General features: G+C 40.1%; 1 protein-coding gene across 2 annotated transcripts in view; it reads right to left on the reverse strand.

Annotated features, from left to right (window-relative positions):
* The window catches only part of F8 (coagulation factor VIII), a 222598-nt gene that overhangs the window by 3001 nt on the left and 200193 nt on the right, over nucleotides 1-19404 (reverse strand). For both annotated transcript variants that reach the window (XM_025371967.1, XM_025371968.1), the window contains 3 exons: nucleotides 12588-12732; nucleotides 11235-11383; nucleotides 9745-9921 (listed from right to left, as the gene is read on the reverse strand). In XM_025371967.1, coding sequence (XP_025227752.1) covers nucleotides 9745-9921; nucleotides 11235-11383; nucleotides 12588-12732 — 471 coding nt within the window. The remainder of the gene's footprint in view (nucleotides 1-9744; nucleotides 9922-11234; nucleotides 11384-12587; nucleotides 12733-19404) is intronic.

The raw sequence follows: 19404 nt of genomic DNA on the forward strand, positions 1-19404 counted from the left end.
TAATACCATCTGCCTCATGTGCTATTTTCTATTCATTTAGAAATTCCTTACATTTTCTTGTTTCAGCAAAAGAGGTGATTTATGTAGGCAGACATGAGGGCTGGGTGCCTTACTAGGTTTCTGAGCCAGGAGTACCCTCTACTGTTGATAAATGGAAGTGCAATTTATTTAACAGATGGGACCAAAGAGGTCTGTGGGTCTTGTAATTTCGTGATTCACTTTTGTTTTTATAGGACAGTTAAGTTCCAACATTTGCTTTCTTCTTTCTTTCTTCCTTTCTTTCTTTCTTTCTTTTTTTTTTTTTTTGAGACAGGGTTTCTCTCTGGAGCAAGGTTGTCTAGATTTGTAGATTTATTTTCTACTTGTAAATATAAACTTTCAGTACTTTTTATCTTCTGGTTATTCTGTAGATGGGGTATGGGCGGTTTTAGTCATAATTTAAAATTGTGTGTGTGTATGTGTATGTATGGTTTTTGAAGACTGTGTGGAGAGATTTAGGCAGCTGCCATTATCTGACAGGAATGTGTGACTCGTGCTTGGAATTTTAAAATGCTATTTAAAACTATTTTTCCAACTGTTTCTGGTATACAGAAATACAATTAATTTTGGTATTTATTTTGTTTTCAGCAAGCTTGAAAAATTTTTTAAATTCTAATAATTTATATATAAATTCCTTTGGATTTTCTATCTATGCCATCATATCTTCCATATACAATGAGTTTTCCCCTTTCATCATATTCAATCCTTACATATTTTCCTTCTTTTTCTCATCTTATTGCACTGTTTAGGATATCCAATATGTATAATCCTTCAGTCTATCACTGGGATAAATTATATCAGTTTTCTAATGTATAAGCCAACCTTGCATTCCTAACATAAATCCAATTTGGATCCATATTGCTAATATTTTGTTTGGGATTTATATTTATGAATAAAATGGGCCTATTATCTTCCTTTCTAATACTGTTCATGTTGGGTTTGGTTGTCAATGTTATGCTATTATTATAAGAGAATTGAATAACATACCATCTTTTTCCATTTTCTGGAAGAAGTTTTGTAAGGTTAATATTATTTCTCCCTTGAAAAACTGGTAGAATGTAGTTAGTGTAGCCATCTGGATCTGGATTTTTTTTTTGCGGGAAGATTTTTGAATACAAATTCAGTTTCTCAAAGGTTTTAGGAGTTTCAAGGTTTTTATTCATTCTTGTTGTATTTACCAGGGATTCATCCATTTTACCTAATTTTCTAAACTTACTGTTAAAAGATTAATAAGTATTCTCATTTTTTATATTGGCAGACATTTTTGTGGGATCTTTATTGATGTCCAGTTTTTTAAAGTTTCTGATATCATTTGTGCCTTCTTTTCATCTTGATTGCTCTTGCCAGAAGTTTGTCAATTTCAAGGAACCAACTTTTGGTTTTGTTTATTCTCTCTATTGTATGTTTCTTTTTTACTTCATTTACTTCATATCTTTATTATTTCCTTGCTTCTACTTCCTTTTGGTTTATTTTGCTGTTCCCCTAGCTTCTTGAGACATACCTTAGGCTCATGAATTTTCAGGCTTTCTTCTTTTCTAATATATGTTTTTAAGGCTATACATTTCCTTCTAAGTATTGCTTTAGCTGATTCCCACATTTTAATATGTCATGCCTTGTTATCATTCAGTTTAAAATATTTTCTAATTTATGATTTCTTCTTTGACATATGGGTTTAAAAGTATATTTCTTGATTTCTAACATAGGAAGATTTTATAGTTATCTCTTTCTTACTTATATCTACTTTAATTGTATTGTGACCAGAAAACATGTTTTATATTATCTGAAATTTGAGACTACTTTATTTGTAGCTTAAAATGGAAAATTCTAACATGTTTCCTTTGTGTACTTCCAAAGAATGTGTAATTCTGCAATTTCAAGGTGCTATTTTCTAAATATGTCTATAAGATCAAACTTGTGAATTAACTGTTCTATTTCTATACATTGTTCCATCACTTGATGAGAAATGTGTTAAAATCTAGCACTCTAAATTGTGAATTTGTCCATTTTCCTTTTTCTATCAGTTTCTGCTTTAAATATTTTGAAGCTATGTAATTACATAATATAAATTCAAATTTTATTTTCTCAGAGACCTTTGATTATTATGAAATCACTTTTTTTTTTTTTGAGACGGAGTCTCACTCTGTCGCCCAGGCTGGAGTGCAGTGGCGTCATCTCTGCTCACTGCAAGCTCCACCTCCTGGGTTCATGCCATTCTCTTGCCTCAGCCTCCTGAGTAGCTGGGACTACAGGCACCCGCCACCATGCCCGGCTCATTTTTTGTATTTTTTTTTTTTAGTACAGGATGGTCTTGATCTCCTGACCTCGTGATCTGCCCGCGTCGGGCTCCCAAAGTGCTGGGATTACAGGCGTGAGCCACCACATCTGGCCATGAAATCACATTCTTAATCTCCAGTAATACTTTCTTGCTTTAAAGTCTATTTTTCTGCTATCAATAGAGCTGCAATCGGTATCTTTTAGATATTTGCATAACTTCTTTTCCTATCTTTGTCTTGCAACTTTTCTGTATCTAATGTTTTAGATATGCCTTTTATAAAATGCACACGATTTGCTTTTGCTTTTTTTTTTTTTAAATAGGATACAATTTTATTTTTATTTTTTAGAAATGGAGTCTCACTCTGTCAACCAGAGGTTGAAACACAATAATAAAGACAAAAAAGAGGTTACTATGTGTGTAAATCTAAACAAACATTTACCTTTTAAACAATATAAAAGTTTGTTACTTGAATATATAAAATATATTATGGAGTTAAAAATATATAGATATATAGAAATTTATTATATTTGGTATCTAAAGTAGTCAAATTCATAGAAACAAAAAGTAGAATGTGGTTACCAGGGCCTGGAGGGGAGCGGGTAATGAGGAGCTGTTTAGAGTTTCAGGTCTTCCTTTTTATATTTGCTCATTATTCACCTCTCTCTGCTATGATTTCAGCTCATTATTTTAAAATGGAAGTTTGTGGGGTTTTTTTTGATGAGGGGGCTGGAGATTCCCCTTTCTTTGCCAAATACAACAATGTATTGTCAGTGATATAGCCTTTTTTGTTGTTGTACAATATACATAAAATTTACCATTTTAATCATTTTAAGTGTACAATTTAGTGGTATTAAGTATATTCACAATATTGTGCACCCATTACCACTATCCATTTCCAGAACATTTTCATCACCCCAAACAGAAACTCTGTACTCGTTAAAAATAACTCTCCATTTCCTCCCCATTCCAAGCCCCTGGTAACCTCTTTTCTACTTTCTGTCTTTATGAATTTGCCTACTCTAGATACCTCATTATGGTGGTTAATTTTATGTGTCAACTTGACTGGGTCATGGGGTGCCCATATATTTGATTAAACTTTATTTTATGTGTGTCTGTGAGAGTGTTTTGTGGTGAGATTAACATTTGAGTTGATAGACTAAGTAAAGCAGATTGTCCTCCCCAGTGTAGGTGGAACTTATCCAATCAGTTGAAGGGCTAAATATAACAAAAAGGCTGACTGTCCTCTTAGTAAGAGACAGTTCCTTCTATTTGACTACCTTTAAACTGGGACTTCGGTTTTGGTTTTTTTCTGCCTTTGGCCTCAAACTAAAACATTTTAACTCTTTCTAGGTCTGCAGCCTGCTGATCTTTGAACTGGAACTACAAATCAGCTCTCAGGGGTCTCTAGGTTGCCAACTCATCCTGCAGATCTTGAGACTTGTCAGACTCCATAATCACATGAGCTAATTCCTTATAAGTGTGTGTGTGTGTGTGTGTGTGTGCGCGCGCACGCGCGCGTCTCCTCTTGGTTCTGTTTCTTTGGGAACCATGACTAATATAGATTTTCACACCAAGAGTGATTCTAAAGGAACAGAACTTCAAGGATAAATTTTATACATTTGTTATTGGATTTCTGGAATTGGTTCTGTAATCTGATGAAATTTAAAGACACTATTGACTATTTTCAGTAGTAAAAATTGTCCACGGCATGATCTGGTAATAGAAATATGCAGGCCAGGCTGGGCGCAGTGGCTCACGCCTGTAATCCCAGCACTTTGGGAGGCTGAGGCGGATGGATCACCTGAGGTCAGGAGTTCGAGAGCAGCCTGGCCAACATGACAAAACCCTGTCTCTACTAAAAACACAAAAATCAGGCAGGTGTCTGTAATCCCAGCTACTCGGGAGGCTGAGGCATGAGAATCCCTTGAACCTGGTAGATGGAGGTTGTAGTGAGCTGAGATCACGCCACTGCACTCTGGCCTGGGCGACAGAGTGAGACTCCATCTCAAAATATATGTATATGCAAAATATCTCCATTGGATACTCCTAATAACTACTTATAAGAAGCCAGGGTCTTGGTGACTATGTATATTGACATTTATGAACATATTTGTCAAACTAATGAAATGATGAGATTAGTTGGTTGCTGCTAATGTTGCTGGAAAAAGTGATGAAAGAAAAGGAGGAGCTCAGAAATTTGAATTCCCAGCTCAAGAGCTGCATAAATGACCTGACAGATTCTATGTATGCCCTGAAGGAGACCCTTATCTACTGTAGCCACAGAGCTGAGATTGCTGAAAATCAAATGCCAAATCTCATCCCGTGACTAACTGAATTACAAAGCAAGTCAAACTTCCAGCTTTGCAGGGTTTCTACTGTTAAAGCAAGGGCATTGATTGGGAAAGAATGGGGCACTATAAGTTGGATTAGGTATGTGTGGAAGACCCTGATTAAGCTGGGGACATTGAGCTCCTAAATATTGATGAGTCTTCTTTGCCAGTGAAAGTTGTCTTTCCATCCCTGTGGTGGCAGTGTCTCCACTCCAGCCTAAGTGGATTAACCCCGCACTGCCTGCGGAAACTGTAATGGCCTCCCCTGAGGCAACTGCCATGCAAGATAATGCTGATTGCCTTCAGGACCCACCCTACCACCCCTCTTTGTTATTAGATCTCTAACTACACTCAAGTCCCAGCAGGCGAGGTGAGGTATGAAGGTGACCCATGACAAGATGCACTACACTCCAAAAGAATGACTTGAGTTTGCATCTCAGGGAATTAGGAAGGCCTCTAACGGTTTAATTGGTTGACTGAAACACAGACCAAAAGATGGCCCACAGTGAGCAAACTAGAAATTTCAAACTTGCCCTGGTTTAACGTAGAAGAAAGGAGACTGAAATGCTTGAGTTAATTTGTCATTTAAGACCTACTCACCAACACTGGGAGAGTTCAGAAGACACAGATCTCACCATTACTTTGAGAAATAAATTTGTCAGAGGAACCTCAGCATCCTCGAAGGGCTCTGTGATCACTCTTCTCTGTAGGTGACACCTTACAGCGGGACCTGCATTCACTGAATTAGAAAACCTAAATACGATGGGAATAATTGGATCCTGGGGTGACAGGGGAAAAGGGGCAGCACTCAACTGCCAAAGGCAAGGTAAGTGTGGTTACCATAAGGGATAGCAGAGTCAAAGCAGCAATTAGAATAGTATGACTATGGTGTTGGCTAGTAGATTATAGTGTTCCTAGACGAGATATAGATAGAATGCCTACCAAATACTTGATCTGTATAAGCGGAAAAGTTCTAGGTCAAGTGAACAAAAGTCTAACCTGAATAATAAAAACAGAGTCACGGCCTCTCAATCAATTCCCAGACTTGAGCAAGTTTACAGACCCAGCACTACTTGAATGAAGGGGAGGCTCAGTCTCCTTGAGGAAGGACTCTGGTACACTGCCAAGAATACTGTTACTTTCTCTCAGCCTTCCCCAAAGGGACATATGGCCTTTCTATCAGAATAACTGTGCATTGAAGAAAAATACTTAATCAGACCTTTTAGGGACTACTGGACAATGGCTCTGAACTGGCACTAATTTCTGGAGACCCAAAATGTCACTGTGGTCCACCAGTCAAGAGTATGGGCTTATGGAGGGTCAAATGATCAATGGAATTTTAGCTCAAGTCCATCTCAAAGTGGATGCAGAGGATCTGTGAGCCTATCTTGTGGTTATTTCCCCAGTCCTGGAATGCGTAATTGGAACAGATACATTGAGCAGCTAGCAGGATCTTCACATTGGTTCCCTGACTTATGGAGCAGGGGCTATTATAGTGAGAAATCCTCCTGTAATCCTCTGTGAATAGCTATTCTCCTTTTGTGAGTAGCTCTTGGCCTACAACTGGGCCTTAGTAGATACTGAATGCTTAGCCACAGACCACCAAGTTGCCATGTGACCTGAACTGCCCATCATGAACTAGGTGTTATCTGATCTACCAAGCCATAAAGTTGGGTATGAATAATGGCACTCCATCATCAAATGGAAGTGGTATATACATGGTTAGGTCCGAGCAGGTCCTGAAGGCACATGTAAATTACATTAAGAAGTAGCCCAAATGTCCATGGTGCCTGTTTCTGCTACCCTGCCTTCTCTCTCCCAGCCTGCACTTATGGCCTCATTGGACCTGGTTTACCAATGGTTTTGCATGATATGCAGGTACTACACAAAAGTGGACAGTCTCTATCTGAGATATCCATGAAGGACAGTGGGCAGAATTGTAGGCAGTGTACCTGGTTGTGGACTTTGCTTAGAAGAAGAAATGGCCAGGTGTGCAATTATATGTCAAATTATGGGCTGTAGTCAGTGCTTTGTCCAGATATGGACTTGGAAGGAACATGATTAGAAAACAGGTGACAAAGAAATTTGGGGAAGAGGTATGCAGATAGATCTCTCTGAATGGGTGAAGGATGTGAAGATATTTATGTCCCATGTGAGTGCTCAACAAAGGGTGACCTCAGCAGATAAGGATTTCAGTAATCAAGTAAATATGATGAGCCGGGTGCAGTGGCTCACACCTGTAATCCCAGCACTTTGGGAGGCAAAGGCGGGAGGATCACCTGAGGTCAGGAGTTCAAGACCAGCCTGGCCAACATGGTGAAACTCTGTCTCTACTAAAAATACAAAAATTAGCCAGGTGTGGTGATGTGCACCTGTAGTCCCAGCTACTTGGGAGGCTGAGGCATGAGAAATGCTTGAACCCGGGAGGCAGAGGTTGCAGTGAGCTGAGATCGTGCCATTGCACTCCAGCCTGGGTGACAGAGCAAGACTCCATCTCAAAAAAAAAAAAAAAAAAAAAAAAAGTAGATATGATGACCTGTTCTGTGGATACCAGTCATCCTCTTTACTCAGCCACCTATGTCACTGCCTGATGGGCTCATGAACAAAGTAGCCATGGTGGCAGGGATAGAGGTTATGCGTGGGCTCAGCAACATGGACTTCTATTCAACAAGGCTGACCTGTCTATGGCCACTGCTAAGGGCCCAATCTGATAGCAGTAGAGACAAACACAGAGTCCCCAGTATGGCAGTATTTCCCAGGATGATCAGCCAGCTATCTGGCAGCAGGCTGATTACACTAGAATATGTTAATCATGGAAGGGGCAGCGTTTTGTCCTTCCTGGAAGGAAACTGGACTACTACTTCACAATGGAGGTATGGAAGAGTGTGTCTAGAATATAATAGATCCCTTAGAGTATCTCTTACTATTACCACACCCTATGATTCTGGTCAATGGGAAACTATAGCAACCCAATCCATGCAGGACTACTAATGGCCCAGGCTCTTCAGGAATAAAGGTTCGGGTCACCCCATCAGGTAAAGAACCACAATCAGCTGAGATGCTTGCTGAAGGCAAAGTCAACACAGAATGGGTAGTAGAAGAAGGTAGTTATCAATACCAGTCAAGTTTTGTCATATCATGTTAGGTGGAATTAGGACCTCATTTCTGTCTCTATTTAGAGATAAAGGAGATGTGTATGGTGGGTGCTACATTGACAAGGGGTGGACTTGTGATGGTTATTTTTATGTATCTACTTTACTTGGTTATAAGGTGCCCAGATATTTACTCAAACATTATTCTGAGTATTTCTCCGAGGGTGTTTTTGAATTAGATTAACACTGAAGTCAGTAGACTGAGTAAAGCAGATTGCCCTCCCTAATGTGGACAGGCATCATCCAATTAGTTGAAGGCCTGAATAGAACAAAAAGGCTGAGTCTTCCCCAAGTAAGAAAGTATTTTTGCTGCCTGACTGCCTTTGGACTGGAACATCTGCTTTTTCCTGCTTTCAGTCTTGAACTAAAAGAGTTTAGCTCATCCAGAGAGAGAAGGCAGACAGACAGACAGAATCTCCTATTGGTTCTGTTTCTTTGGATATCCCTGACTAACACACTCATATAAGTAGAATCATACAATATCTATATCCTTTTATGTCTGGCCTATTCACTTAGCATATTTTCCCTTTTTTTTTAAGACTGAGTTTCACTCTGTGGCCCAGGTTGGAGTGTAGTGGCGCAATCTCAGCTCACTGCAAGTTCCGCCTCCTGGGTTCACGCCACTCTCCTGCCTCAGCCTCCTGAGTACCTGGGACTACAGGTGCCCGCCATCATGCTTGGCTAATTTTTTGTATTTTTAGAAGAGACAGGGTTTTACTGTGTTAGCCAGGATGGTCTCGATCTCCTGACCTCGTGATCCACCCTCCTCGGCCTCCCAAAGTGCTGGGATTACAGGCATGAGCCACCGCGCCCGGCCTTCACTTAGCATATTTTCAAAGTTCGTCATGTTGTGGCACTAATCAGAGATATAACCTTTTTTAAATGGGAATTTCCTCTAGAATATCCAATGTCTAGACTTTAGTTCACCAAACTGCCAGTTTGGTGAAGTCTTTAATTCAGCCTTGATGGATAAGGGAATTCTTCTTGAACATGATGTTTATCTGAGACTTAAAGAATGAGTCAGGTGAAAGTGGCAGTAGTGCGCAGCTAGAAAAATGTTCCAGGTAGAAGAAATAGTATCTATTTAAAAGCCTGATATGAGATACAATGTGCTGTGTTTAGTGAACTGAGAATTTCTTTTTCTTTTTTTTTTTTTGAGACAGAGTCTCGCTCTGTCTCCCAGGCTGGAGTGCAGTGGCCGGATCTCAGCTCACTGCAAGCTCCGCCTCCCGGGTTCCCGCCGTTCTCCTGCCTCAGCCTCCGGAGTAGCTGGGACCACAGGCGCCGCCACCTCGCCCAGCTAGTTTTTTGTATTTTTTAGTAGAGACGGGGTTTCACCGTGTTAGCCAGGATGGTCTCGATCTCCTGACCTCGTGATCCGCCCGTCTCGGCCTCCCAAAGTGCTGGGATTACAGGCCTGAGCCACCGCGCCCGGCCGAACTTCTTAGTATGGATGGAGCTTAAAGAGCCAAGTGGCAAGAGACTGTATTAGAGAGATTGGTAAGGACCATATCATGGTTAACTCTTAGTGAACAAAGAATATAGAAAATACCAAAGAGAGGAACTATTCCTTCCCCCATTACTCATGGGATGATAAGAGTTTATGTCATGTCTTTTCATCAGCACAATTTGTTGAATTATCCAGTAAACCCAGATTAAGAATGAAGACTTCCTGGACCACTAAAGTTAAAGGTCAAAAAGGCTTGGGAATCAAGGTGCTGATGAGGAGAATCAACTCTTGGATCTACTCTGCCCTTTTCTCAGTACTTTACCTTTTTCTTAAAGTCACCGTGTTCTCTCAGAATGCCTTTTACAATGTCTTGCTACCTTAGGTGCTTAATAAATGTTGCCCTGAAAGTTTGGTCATATATCAACCTTGTTATGTTATGCTAAGCTCTAGGAGAGGTGGTTTTTTTTTTTTCCTTTCTTTCCAAGGAGACCAGCATACCTTTACTTTGCCATTCTGAAAAAAGAGAGTCCAGTGATGGCCATCTTGACTGCTGGAGATGAGGAACTCCTTCACATACATGCTGGTAAGTAGAGATTTTACTCCCTGAGTAGTTATTCCTGTGACTTTCATTGTCTTCTGGAAGTCCACTTGCAGCCACTCTTTTGGATTATTCACCTGAGGGCAATAGAGTTGGATTAGTAGCCTCTTGGTAACCATTTACTCCCAGAAATTCCCAAATCCCTCTTAACCATACCACAGCATTTCTCACTCTACTTTCTTTTTTGGAGATGGAGTCTCGCTTTGTCACCCGGGCGGGAGTGCAATGGCACGATCTCAGCTCACTGAACCTCTGCCTCCCAAGTTCAAGCGATTCTCCTGCCTCAGCCTCCCGAGTACCTGTGGTTACAGGTACCCACCACCATGCCCGGATAATTTTCTATTTTTAGTAGAGATGAGGTTTCACCAGGTTGGCCAGGCTGGTCTTGAACTCCTGACTTCAGGTGATCTGCCACCTAGGCCTCCCAAAGTGCTAGGATTACAGGAGTGAGCCACTGTGCCCAGCCTCTCTCTTTCTTTCTTTCTTTCTTTCTTTCTTTCTCTCTTTCTCTCTTTCTCTCTTTCTCTCTTTCTCTCCTTCCTTCCTTCCTTCCTTCCTTCCTTCCTTCCTTCCTTCCTTCCTTCCTTCCTTCCTTCCTTCCTTCCCTCCCTCCCTCCCTCCCTCCCTCCTTTCCTTCCCTTCCCTTCCTTCCTTCCTTCCTTCCTTCCTTCCTTCCTTCCTTCCTTCCTTCCTTCCTTCCTTCCTTCCTTCTTTCCTTTCTTTCCTTTCTTTCCTTTCTTTCCTTTCTTTCCTTTCTTTCCTTTCTTTCCTTCTTTCTTTCTCTCTTTCTCTCTTTCTCTCTTTCTCTCTTTCTTTCTTCTTTTTTGACGGAGTCAGGCACAGTCGCCTGGGCCAGAGTACAATAGTGTGATCTCAGCTCACTGCAACGTCCGCCTCACAGGTTCATGTGATTATCCTGCCTCAGCAAAAGACTGGTCTCGAACTCCTGACCTTGTGATCAGCCCGCCTCAGCCTCCCAAAGTGCTGGGATTACAGGCATGAGCCACCGCGCTGCCAGGCCTCTACTTTCTATTGGCTAATCAGTCTCTCTTATTCAACTCTAAGCAACTTCAGAGCCAAAATTTTTCACAATTCACCTTTGTATCCCTAGACGCATCCTGGGGATACTAAGATGCACAGTAAATGTTTACTTTCCATTGATGTAATGAGAAACCTGGAAAGAAAGCTAATTGTTGATATTTATATGTAAAATGGACTTTAGCTTCTACAATTCTTTGACAGATATTAGCCCATAATCAAACTTCCTTGACACTCTTTTTAGGACTAACAGTTGACAGAAATACCTCGGAAGAAACAGTCAAGGGCTTCCCCCATTTTTTCCCCAACCACTGCTTTGAGTCAGTTAAAGAGTAAATCTGTTGCCTCTTACCTGAGGTCTCCAGGCATTACTCCTTCCTTGGAGGTTAAGTCGAGCTTTTGAAGGAGACCAGGTGGCAAACATATTGGTGAAGTAGGATGAGGCAGTAATCTGTGCATCTGATATTGCTTTACTCTCCATTCCCAACGGCATGCTGCAACCTCAAAGAAAAGAAAAAAGAAGGTTATCACAAGGACATGCTTCAGCGTCAGTTATACTGAGCAGCCTCCACTGATATTCTAGGGCTACTGTCATCATAATATCATTTCTCAGGTGTTAACTTTTGCATAGATTCTGTTATTGGTTTTTTGTTTTGTTTTGTTTTTTGAGATGGAGTCTCACTTTGTTACCCAGGCTGGAGTGCAGTGGCGTGATCTCGGCTCACTGCAACCTCCACCTCCCGGGTTCAAGTGATTCTCTTGCCTCAGCCTCCAGAGTAGCTGGGACTACAGGCGCACGCCACCATGACCAGCTAATTTTTTGTATTTTTAGTACAGATGGGGTTTCACCGTGTTAGCCAGGATGGTCTTGATCTCCTGACCTCGTGATCTGCCCACCTTGGCCTCCCAAAGTGCTGGGATTACAGGTGTGAGCCACCACGCCCAGCCAATTCTGTTATTGTTATCTGTTTTCTGGCCAGCTCTTCCCACTTTGTGTGACTCTTTAATTTTCCTTGTTTCTTTTCTTCTTCTACTTTTATTTTAGGTTCTAGGCGGTATATGGGTAGGTTTGTTGCATGGGTAAATTGCATGTCACTGAGGCTTGGTGTATGAATGATCCCCTCACCCAGGTAGTGAGTGTAGTACCCAATACGTAACCTTCAAACCCACACCCCCCTCCCAACCTCTCCCCTCCTGAGTTTCCATTATTATGTCCATGTGCATTTAATGTTTAGCTCCCATTTATGAGAACAGGTGATATTTGGTTTTCTGTTCTTGCATTAGTTCATTTATGATAATGGCCTCTAGCTGCATCTATGTTGCTGAAAAGGACATGAACTCATTCTTTTTTATGGCTGCATAGTATTCCATGGTATGTATGTACCACATTTTCTTTATCCAGTCTGTTGTTGATGGGCATTTAGGTTGATTCCATGCCTTTGCTATTGTGAATCGTGCGGAAATGAATATATGTATACATGTGTCTTTATGACAGAATGATTTATATTCCTTTGAGTATACACCCAGTTATGGCGTTGCTGGGTTGAATGGTATTTCTGGGTTTGCCCAGGACTGCGCTGGTTTTAGCACTGACAATTTTGTGTCCTGATACTGGGAACCCTCCCCCAGTCTCAGGATAACTAGAACAGTTAGTCGCCCTACCCACAGTTGAGGGAAGAAGGATATAGGATGACTTGGCACTTACTATTTAAATCACAGCCCATCAACTCCATGCGAAGAGTGCTGCGAATGCTATAATGAGTTGGGTGCAAACGGATGTATCGAGCAATAATTGGAGGGTTAAAAATATTGTGTTTTATCCCAGATGAATCCACATTGCCAAAGAAGACCTGTATGGAGAGATTAGCACAAATACATGGAAAGTGAATACACAGTAAAAAACAATTTCTGTCAATCACATCTTCCTTCTAATTTGCTTTGTGCATTTCTCAACAGCACCCAACATCTACATAAGACAACTATGGTTAGATGAATGTTACGATGGTAGACACAAAGGAGGAAAGCACCAAGAAGAAGTGGGAACAAAGGAAATTATTAGGTCTGGGGCAAGTGAAGTCATTTTCTACTGCAAACTGAACAACCTGCTCCTGAATGACTACCAGGTAAATAATGAAATGAAGGCAGATGTAAAGCTGTTCTTTGAAACCAAGGAGAACGAAGACACAACGTACCAGAATCTCTGGGACACATTTAAACCAGTGTTTAGAGGGAAATTTATAGCACTAAATGCCCACAAGAGAAAGCAGGAAAGATTGAAAATTGACACCCTAACATCAAAATTAAAGAATTAGAGAAGTAACAGCAAACAAATTCAAAAGCTAGCAGAAGACATGAAATAACTAAGATCAGAGCAGAACTGAAAGAGATAGAGACATGAAAAACTCTTCAAAAAATCAATGAATCCAGGATCGTGATCTGCCCGCCTTGGCCTCCCAAAGTGCTGGGATTACAGGCGTGAGCCACCGCGCCTGGCCTTCACTTAGCATATTTTCAAAGTTCATCATGTTGTGGCACTAATCAGAGATATAACCTTTTTTAAGTGGGAATTTCTTCAACAAAATAGATAGACTGCTAGCCAGACTAATAAAGAAGAAAAGAATCAAGTAGATGCAATAAAAAATGATATTGGTGATATCACCACTGATCCCACAGAAATACAAACTACCATCAGAGAATACTATAAACACATCTATGAAAATAAACTAGAAAATCCAGAAGAAATAGATAAATTCCTGGACACATACACTCTCCCAAGACTTAGCCAGGAAGAAGTCAAATCACTGAATAGACCTATAACAAGTTCTGAAATTGAGGCAGTAATTAATAGCCTACCAACCAAAAAAAAAATCCAGGACCAGACAGATTCACAGCTGAATTCTACCAGAGGTATGAAGAGGAGGTGGTACCATTCCTTCTGAAACTATTCCAAACAATAGAAAAAGAGGGAATCCTCCCTAACTCATTTTATGAGGCCAGCATAATCCTGATACCAAAACCTGGCAGAGACACAACAAAAAAAGAAAATTTCAGGCCAATATCCCTGATGAACATCAGTGCGAAAATCCTCAATAAAACACTGGTTAACTGAATTCAGCAGCACATCAAAAAGCTTATCCTCCACAATCAAGTTGGCTTCATCCCTGGGATGCAAGGCTGGTTCAACATATGCAAATCAATAAACATAATCCATCACATAATGAGAACCAAAGACAAAAACCACATGATTATCTCAATAGATGCAGAAAAGGCCTTCGATAAAATTCAATACCTCTTCATGCTAAACACTCTCAATAAACTAGGTATCGATGGAACATACCTCAAAATAATAAGAGCTATTTATGGCAAACCCACAGACAATATCACACGGAATGGGCAAAAACTGGAAGCATTCCCTTTGAAAACTGGCACAAGACAATGATGCCCTCTCATACCACTCCTATTCAACATAGTATTGGAAGTTCTGGCCAGGGCAATCAGGGAAGAGAAAGCAATAAAGCGTACTCATATAGGAAAAAAGGAAGTCAAATTGTCTCTGTTTGCAGATGACATGATTGTATATTTAGAAAATCCCATCATCTCAGCCAAAAACCTCCTTAAGCTGATAAGCAACTTCAGCAAATTCTCAGGATACAAAGTCAATGTGCAAAAATCACAAGCATTCCTACACACCAATAACAGACAAACGGATAGCCAAATCATGAGTGAACTCCCATTCACAATTGCTACAGAGAATAAAATACCTAGGAATACAACTTACAAGGGATGTGAAGGACCTCTTCAAGGAGAACTACACACCACTGCTCAACGAAATAAAAGAGGACACAAACAAATGGAAGAGCATTCCATGCTCATGGATAGGAAGAATCAATATTGTGAAAATGGCCATACTGCCCAAGGTTATTTATAGATTCAATGCTATCTCCATCAAGCTACCAATGAGTTTCTTCACAAAATTGGAAAAAACTACTTTAAACTTCAGATGGAACCAAAAAAGAGCCCTCATAGCCAAGACAATCCTGGGCAAGAAGGACAAAGCTGGAGGCATCATGCTACCTGACTTCAAACTACAGTACAAGACTACAGTAACCAAAACAGCATGGTACTGGTACCAAAACAGAGATATAGACCAATGGAACAGAACGGAGGCCTCAGAAATAACACCACACAGCTACAACCATCTTTTCTTTGACAAACGTGACACAAACAAGCAATGGGGAAAAGATTCCCTATTTAATAAATGGTGTTGGAAAAACTGGCTAGCCATATGCAGAAAACTAAAACTGGACCCCTTCCTTACACCTTTTACAAAAATCAACTCAAGATGGATCAAAGACTTAAATGTAAGACCTAGGACCATAAAAATCCTAGAGGGAAACCTGGGTAATACCATTCAGGACATAGGCATGGGCAAAGACTTCATATCTAAAACACCAAAAGCAATGACAACAAAAGCCAGAATTGACAAATGGGATCTAATCAAACTAAGGAGCTTCTGCACAGCAAAAGAAACTATCATCAGAGTGAACAGGCAACCTACAGAATGGGAGAAAATTTTTGCAATCTATCCATCTGACAAAGGGCTAATATCCAGAATCTACAAAGAACTTAAACAAATTTACAAGAAAAAAACAACCCCATCAAAAAATGGGCAAAGGATATGAATAGACACTTCTCAAAAGAAGACATTTATGCAGCCAACAGACATATGAAAAAATGCTCATCATCACTGGGTATTAGAGAAATGCAAATCAAAACCACAATGAGATACCATTTCGTGCAGGTTTGTTACATATGTATACTTGTGCCATGTTGGTGTGCTGCACCCATCAACTCGTCAGCACCCATCAACTCGTCATTTACATCAGGTATAACTCCCATTGCAATCCCTCCCCCCTCCCCCCTCCCCATGATAGGACCCGGTGTGTGATGTTCCCCTTCCCGAGTCCAAGTGATCTCATTGTTCAGTTCCCACCTATGAGTGAGAACATGTGGTGTTTGGTTTTCTGTTCTTGTGATAGTTTGCTGAGAATGATGGTTTCCAGCTGCATCCATGTCCCTACAAAGGACACGAACTCATCCTTTTTTTTTTGGCTGCATAGCATTCCATGGTGTATATGTGCCACATTTTCTTAATCCAGTCTGTCACTGATGGACATTTGGGTTGATTCCAAGTCTTTGCTATTGTGAATAGTGCCGCAATAAACATACGTGTACATGTGTCTTTATAGCAGCATGATTTATAATTCTTTGGGTATATCCCCAGTAATGGGATGGCTGGGTCATATGGTACTTCTAGCTCTAGATCCTTGAGGAATCACCACACTGTTTTCCATAATGGTTGAACTAGTTTACAATCCCACCAACAGTGTAAAAGTGTTCCTATTTCTCCACATCCTCTCCAGCACCTGCTGTTTCCTGACTTTTTAATGATTGCCATTCTAACTGGTGTGAGATGGTATCTCATTGTGGTTTTGATTTGCATTTCTCTGATGGCCAGTGATGATGAGTATTTTTTCATGTGTCTGTTGGCTGTATGAATGTCTTCTTTTGAGAAATGTCTGTTCATATCCTTTGCCCACTTTTTGATGGGGTTGTTTGTTTTTTTCTTGTAAATTTGTTTGAGTTCTTTGTAGGTTCTAGATATTAGCCAACATGGCACAAGTATACATATGTAACAAACCTGCACGTTATGCACATGTACCCTAGAACTTAAAGTATTAAAAAAAAAAGTTATGTTAAAAGAAAGACTGAAATGAAAGCAATAGTTGCTTGGAATTAGGGGTGGTAGTGGGAATTTACTGCATATGGGCTGAGGGAAGTTTTTGAGATGATGAAAATGCTCTAAAACCATAAATTTACTAAAAAATAATGTATACAGTTACAATGGGCACATTTTACGATATGTAAATTATACCACAATAAAGCTTTATGTACCATTAAAAAAAATAAAAAAAAAGAGATACCATTTCATGCCAGTTAGAATGGTGATCATTAAAAAGTCAGGAAACAACAGATGCTAGAGAGGTTGTGGAAAAATAGCAACGCTTTTACACTGTTTATGGGAGTGTAAATTAATTCAACCATTGTGGAAGACAGTTTGGCGATTCCTAAAGGATCTAGAACTGGAAATACCATTTGACCCAGCAATCCCATTACTGGGCATATGCCCAAAGGATTATAAATCATTCTACGATAAAGACACATGCACATGTATGTTTATTGTGGCACTATTCACAATAGCAGAAGACTTGGAACCAACCCAAATGTCCATCAATGATAGACTGGATTAAGAAAATGTAGCACATATACACCATGGAATACTATGCAGCCATAAAAAAGGATGAGTTCATGTCCTTTGCAGGGACATGGATGAAGCTGGAAACCATCATTCTCAGCAAACTATCACAAAATCAGAAAACCAAACACTGCATGTTCTCACTCATAAGTGGGAGTTGAACAATAAGAACATATAGAAGCAGGGAGGGGAACATTGCACACCAGGGCCTGTTGGGGGGTGGGGGGTTAGGAGAGGGATAACATTAGAAGAAATACCTGATGTAGGTGACGGGTTGATGGGTGCACCAAACCACCAGGGCACATGTATACCTATGTAACAAAACTGCACGTTCTGCACATGTACCCCAGAACTTCAAATATAATTTAAAAAAATAAATAAATAAAATAAGCATCCAAATAGGAGAGAATAGTAAAATCATCTCTTTTTGCAGATGACACGATCGTACATGTAGAAAACTCTAAAGACTCAACAAAAAATTATTAGAACTAATACACAAATTCTGTAAAGTTGCAGGATACAAAATCAACATACAGAAGTCAGTGGTGTTTCTATACACTATAAACTATCCCAAAGGAAATTAGAAAATAATCTTATTTACAATAGCAACAAAAGAATAAAATACTTATGAATAGACTTAACCAAAGAAATGAAAGACTTGTACAATGAAAATATAGAAAACATTTATGAAGGAAATTAAAGAAGACACAGATAAATAAAAGATATTCCATATTCCTAAATTGAAAGAATTAGTATTGTTAAAATGTCCACAATACCCAAAGTAATCTATAGATTTGATGTGATCTGTATCAAAATCTCAAAATCTCAATGGTGTTCTTCACAGAAATAAAAAAAAAAATTTAAATTAATATGAAATCACAAAAGACCCCAAGGAGGCAAAGCAATTTTTTTTTTTTTTTTTTTTTGAGACGGAGTCTCGCTCTGTCACCCAGGCTGGAGTGCAGTGACCGGATCTCAGCTCACTGCAAGCTCCGCCTCCCGGGTTCACGCCATTCTCCGGCCTCAGCCTCCCGAGTAGCTGGGACTACAGGCGCCCGCCACCTCGCCCGGCTAGTTTTTTGTATTTCTTAGTAGAGACGGGGTTTCACCGTGTTAGCCAGGATGGTCTCGATCTCCTGACCTCGTGATCCGCCCGTCTCGGCCTCCCAAAGTGCTGGGATTACAGGCTTGAGCCACCGCGCCCGGCCGCAATTTTTTTTTTTTTTTTTTGAGACAGAGTATTGCTCTGTCACCCAGGCTGGAGTGCAGTGGTGCAATCTCAGCTCACCACAACCTCTGCCTCCCAGGTTCAAGTGATTCTCCTGCCTCAGCTACCACACCTGGCTAATTTTTGTATTTTTTCAGTAGAGACGGGGTTTTACCATGTTGGTGAGGCTGCTCTTAAACTCCTGACCTCAAGTGATCAACCCATCTCAGCCTCCCAAAGTGCTGGGATTACAGGTGTGAGCCATCATATGCAGCCAGGCAAAGCAATCTTAAGAAGAACAAAGCTAGAGGAATCATACTTCCTGATTTCAAAATATACTACAAGTCTCCAGTAATCAAAATAGTATGGTGCTGGCATAAAAATAGACACATCAACCAAGGGAACAGAATAGAAAAGCCCAGAAATAAATTCATACATTTACTGTCAACAGATTTTTGACAAGGGTGCCAAGAACACACAACAGGAAAAAGAGAGTCTCTTCAATAAATGATATTGGGAAAACTGAATTTCCACATGCAGAAGAAAGAAATTGGGCCCTTTTCTCAAACTAAACATAAAATTCAACTCAAAATTGATTAAACACTTGTATATAAGACCTGAAACTATAAAACTCCTAGAAGAAAACAGGAAAAAAACTTCCTGATATTGATTTGGGCAATACTTTTTTTATATGACACCAAAATCACAGGCAACAAAAACAAAAACAGACAACTGGGATTGCATCAAACTAAAAACTTTCTACACAGCAAAAGAAATAATCAACAGAGTGAAAAGGCAACCTATGGAATGGATGAAAATATTTGCAAACTGTATATCTGATAATGGGTAAGAAACTCAAACAACTCATTAGTAAGAAACAAACTACAGACACTTCTCAAAAGAAGACATTCATACAGCCAACAGACACATGAAAAAATGCTCATCATCACTGGCCATCAGAGAAATGCAAATCAAAACCACAATGAGATACCATCTCAC

The sequence above is a fragment of the Theropithecus gelada genome, chromosome X, assembly GCF_003255815.1.
Source record: "Theropithecus gelada isolate Dixy chromosome X, Tgel_1.0, whole genome shotgun sequence".
NCBI lineage: Eukaryota > Metazoa > Chordata > Mammalia > Primates > Cercopithecidae > Theropithecus > Theropithecus gelada.